At 36.4% G+C, this 5569-nt stretch overlaps 1 protein-coding gene across 1 annotated transcript in view; it reads right to left on the bottom strand.

Annotated features, from left to right (window-relative positions):
* Window positions 1-648: 648 nt before the first annotated feature.
* LOC308693236 (NACHT, LRR and PYD domains-containing protein 3-like) overlaps window positions 649-5569 on the bottom strand; it is a gene marked incomplete at both ends in the record, with an annotated part of 109418 nt that continues 104497 nt past the window's right edge. The window contains 2 exons of the mRNA XM_081370028.1: window positions 649-658; window positions 3541-3714. Coding sequence (XP_081226154.1) covers window positions 649-658; window positions 3541-3714 — 184 coding nt within the window. The remainder of the gene's footprint in view (window positions 659-3540; window positions 3715-5569) is intronic.

The following is a 5569-nucleotide window of genomic DNA, read 5'->3' as shown; positions in this document are numbered from 1 at the left end:
GCGTGTATCCGAATATGGACGCTTTCGTTTTGTTGGCACTTCAATACTCGCCAAAGATTAATCGTAATCCATAACAGCTATAACCATACAGTCTATGGATAACGCTATAACCACCACTTCCGCATTTGACCATGTGATATTCCGGTGTGGTGGAACATCACATCAGAGAATGTAGACGGGCTCTGATCACATGGTCCACACCGGGAAAAAAAGGATAGTGCGGACATTGCGTCACTAAGAGGCGACATTTCTTTTCCGGGACGGACAGTTATTTAAAATCAGAAATTCTCTGAAATAAAAAATCTTTGGAGACTTTTGAGATATTGTAAGTACACAGCTGGAGGAAATATATCACACTGTGCAAGTTATTTTCGGAAATTTTATTACAAAATTGTTACATATTGGAGCTTTAAAGGATCAAGTCAAACCATTACTCGACCCGCTTCAATTCGCATATAGGGAGAGGCGAGGTACTGAAGACGCCATTAATTACATCTCTCATTTGGTCAGCAGTCACCTAGAAGACATTCAAGCATATGCCCGTTTACTTTTTATTGATTTTAGTTCAGCGTTTAATACCTTAAATCCCATGTTGCTGACAACAAAGTTAAAAGAGCTTAAGATAAATCCATACTGTATTAAGTGGCTCTATTCCTTTCTGAACAACCGCACACAACAGGTGAGAGTCAACAACTCGTATTCTGAGGTTAAAATTACGAACACGGGAGCCCCGCAGGGATGTGTCTGCTCACCAATTTTATTTACACTATACACTAATGATTGCGTAGCACGTCAAGACAATACTTTTTTTTCACATTTTCTGATGACACTGCAATTTTAAGCTTATTAAATAGGAAAGATAATGTTTCTCATTATTTCTCTGAGGTGGAGAGATTTGTAGGTTGGTGTGACAATAACTCCTTAATGCTAAATGGAACTAAGACGGTTGAGATGATTTTCGATCCTAGAAGTGTAGGGGACCATAGTCCGGTAATGATACACGGTAATATCATTGCACAGTTCCCTTCATATAAGTACTTGGGAGTTTTTATAGATAATTCACTATGCTGGTCTTATCATGTCAACCATTTTTGTTCCAGGCTACAGCAGAGACTATTAGGGGTGCAACGGATCAAAAAACTCACGGTTCGGATCGTTTCTCGGATCAGAGTCACGGATCGGATCATTTTTCGGATCAGCAAAAAAAAAAAAAAGACAAGACAAGACAAATAAACACAAGTTTTGTCTTTTTGTTTATTAATATTTTTAAAATATTAAATTAAAATATATAAAATCAACAGTGGGTGCGCGACGGGTTCATTCCATGAAGCATGACTATAAACACACTGATAGCGTTTGTGATGGCTTAAGCCCGGTCTGATTGTGCAACGTTGAGCAGCCTTCATTTTCACTCCTGTCAGCGAAACACCGGGGTGATGTCGCTTCAAATGCGTGGCCATGCTTGATGTGTTTCCACGGATGTCCCGATACCACTTTTTCACTTCCGATATGATACCGATGCCGCAGCTTTGGCTATTTGCCGATACCGATATCAATCCGATATTTTTATTTTATTCTTGAACTAATACTACTAATAATAAAATATATGGAAGCACTTTGCTCAATTAGCCACATAAAAACATCTCACTCAAATGGAGAACAAATACTTCTCCAGTATATAGTCCAGAACAACAGTTGATAATGAAAGACTGTCACCCTTTATTCAAAAGACCTTGAGATATGTTTGGTAATTGTAGGCTACCTGAATGAATTTAAAATTAATTTGCTATATTTCAGATCAATATATTTGTTTCCTTAAAATTTTAATTAACTTTAACGTTATTCTCATCTGAATTATAAATCATTTATTTCTGTATAAAATGATACTACCATTAAAAACACCACTTTCTTTTTTAATCAATGTAGAATGTGTAACTTCAAAATAAACATATTACTCTGTTTGAGGACAAGAAATGAAAACCAATGCAATATAATGAATGTCCAAAAGATGAGATCATTTTTGCTTTTAAACAGCACGTGTGTGTGTGATTGTTCGATCGCGCCCTTGCCTCTCTCCCTCTCTCCCTCTCTCTCTCTCTCTCTATCTGACACACACACACACACACACACACACACACACACATTCCAGCATACATCGCAGCCTGTTCATTTTGCTGCGTTCATATTTTTTTACAGTCTATGGTTCACACCATACGCGAATATAGCGTCAAATTCTCGTCTAGTTCGATGCTTGAACAGTTTGAATCCTTTCGCGCGTCCAAAGCGAATAGGACGCGCCGCGAGCATATAATGATAAAGCGAGCGTTTGAAGCGAAATAGACGCATGTTCCAAGGAAAAGCCAAAATGCTCCCATACAGGGGATTTAAATGACGCGGGGCGTTCAAGCTCCTCCGTTCCTGACCACGCTGTGTGTGGACTGAACATGCGCACAACTTTTTTTTTTTTCATAAATTAATCCGCGGATCACGTGTGTGCCGAACAGAAGATATTGATCCGAACGGATCACGGATCAATGATGATCCGTTGCACCACTAGAGACTATACTTTCTACGCTAAAAGCGTTTGGATTGAGTCAGAGAATCATGTATTTGTTTTACCAGTCTATTTTTGAGAGTTTGGTTAGATATGGTATTACTGCATGGTATGGTAATCTCTCTGTCCAATTAAAATCAAGACTAGGACATTTGGTGCACACCGCCTTTAAAATTATAGGGGGTGAGGAGAGACGATCACCACAAGAGATGTTCGATGCTTCAATTTTAAACCATGCCATGCCAGGAACATTGTTGGAGACGATACTCATATCCTGAATGCCAATTTTAAATTATTACCATCAGGAAGGAGGTATAGGGTCTTGATGTGCAGGTCTAATCGACTGAAAAATTCCTTTGTTCCTACTGCAATCAAAGTGTTAAACAGAAAAAATATTTTGAATTGCCATTGTGTCTCTATGTATCTAACTTCACTTACTTTCTATTTATTTTAATGTATGTTGTATTGTACGTATTGATTGCGATTATGTTTTATGTATTTAATTTTACTTATTTCTATTCGTTTTTAATGTATGTTGTTGTATGTATGTATGAACTTTGCACGCTGTCCAAGACAAATTTCCCAGTGATGGGACTAATAAAGTATAAAGTAAAAGTAAAGTAAGCATGGCGAGTCTGCTTTTAGCTATTATGCCAGCCGCAGCTGGAACCAGCTTCCAGAGGAGATCAGATGTGCTCCTACAGTAGTCACATTCAAATCCAGACTCAAAACACATCTGTTTAGCTATGCATTTACTGAATGAGCACTGTGCCACTGTTCGTCCGACTGTTTGTACTGTACTGTATTTTATTTTTCTAAACTGTTTTAATTATTCTTAATTCTTTTTATTATTTTAATTTCTTCTATGTAAAGCACTTTGAATTGTCATTGTGTATGAAATGTGCTATATAAATAAAATTGCCTTGCCTTGCCTTATTTCTAGTGAGTAAAACAGCCATTTGAAAATTGTTAAGAACGATTCTTACCTCAGTATCTTCAGTTTATAATGTGGATCATCCTGCAGATCCTTTAACAGCTTCACTCCTGAGTCTCCTAGTTTATTCTCAGACAGTCTCAGATCTCTCAGGTGTGAGGGGTTTGATCTCAGAGCTGAAGCCAGAGCAGCACAACCTTCATCTGTGACACCACAATCCCTCAACCTGTAGAGAACAATGACACACATTAAGCCTATATCCAGAGATAAACACAACACTTAAAAAAAATTAATAACATAATGCTGTCAATATGAAATATATACAAATACTCATTAGTTCACGTTGTTAAAATATATCAGTTAGAATTAGGGGATTGAATATACAGTTTGTACAGCGATCTTCTTCCAATTCCTCTGTCTATTAAACCTCTGACAAAATCATATCGCAACATTCAAATCTGTGTTGAGTAAATCAGCTTTTGATAAAAACTTGGCACTTAAGATAATGCATTTATCGATTACATTGTTTCAAAAATGTATTTGCAATTGAATTATTTATTTAAGATAATGTAGTACTGTATGATGCTTCTGAAATAAAACTCAGAAAGATGTGATGAATTGTTTTTGTAACTATGACTCATCTTATACATCATGTACAGTCTGTATAGTGTATGACAGAGGTGTCAAAAGTATTCACATTCATTACTCAAGTAGAAGTATAGATACTAGGGTTTAAAAAGACTTCTGTAGAAGTTGAAGTATCAACTCAAGCTTTTTACTCAAGTAAAAGTATAAAAGTACTGGTTTCAAAACTACTTAAAGTATAAAAGTAAAAGTAATGGAAGGAAAAAAATGCCATTAAGGACAAAAGCCGTGCCACAGGGGCCTATATAGTGCACTACCCCAGCTCCTCAAAAAAACACATTTTTCTAAAGGCCATAATGACTATAATTATATTAAAATGTTGATGTTGAAAATTTTGGGATGATGCACTAGGCTACCTGTTTCAGCCGCATATATGCCCATAGAAAATTAATTTTCTAAATAAATAAGCTAAATAAGCTGAGGAATCAGGAAATTAATAGGATAATGTATTAAGGTTTTTAGTCTATATTGACCTTAACAATACGTAAATTAATTAATTCTGTAATGTTACAAATAACTAATAAAGACATGGTGGCAGTTTAACAGAGACTTAAAGCTCCAATATGTAAAAAAAATTCACCACAAGAGGGCGCAGTTTCCAACAATAACAAAGGCGAAGCTTGATGATGCTATGAAGGAGGTGACGATGGGAGATGTCGTTTTTAATGCGTTTTCACCATCTAGCGATGTATCTAAATGGAATTAATGAATCATGATCACGGATGAGGTAATTTATTTGTTTTTGTATTACCTGTATGTCTGATCGTATTATTTTATGTCATCATAATTAATGACCTGCAAGGAACGTGAAATGTTATGCTATATTATCCCGTTACAACTTACAGCTATTTGTCAAATGATTTGTTGGGTTAATGTTGTGCAGTTTTACGTGTTTATGGTTATTGCCGTGTTGTTTAACGTGTTTAAACCAATCGTTCTAAAAGTAAATTTGAACGAACATTTGCAAGTAATGACTAAATATATATTTTTTAACAACACATTTCCGATTGTATTTAATTGTACTGCCATAATCTCGGTCACCACACGTGATAAAAAGCCTTACCGAAGTACAAAGAGCAATATAACTTACTTGTACAATAAAAAAAAAATGATTTGCTTACCTGTCTATCAATACACTCCCGAGAGCAGAGCCTCTGTCAAGTCCAAGATTGTCGCGCAGCTCTCTCCATCTCGAAAACGCCTGGCAGATATTTATCCGGGTTTTATTCCTCCGTTTAACAGTCTGCGTGTATCCGAATATGGACGCTTTTGTTTTGTTGGCACTTCAATACTCGCCAAAGAGTAATCGTGATCCATAACAGCTATAACCATACAGTCTATGGCTATAACGCTATAACCACCACTTCCGCATTTGACCATGTGATATTCCGGTGTGGTGGAATATCACATGGTCCACACCGGAAAAAAGGGATAGT

The sequence above is a fragment of the Scardinius erythrophthalmus genome, assembly GCF_964197995.2.
Source record: "Scardinius erythrophthalmus genome assembly, chromosome: 7".
Lineage (NCBI taxonomy): Eukaryota > Metazoa > Chordata > Actinopteri > Cypriniformes > Leuciscidae > Scardinius > Scardinius erythrophthalmus.
Note: the sequence above shows the minus strand (reverse complement) of the source record. Positions and strands in the feature narration are given on the sequence as shown.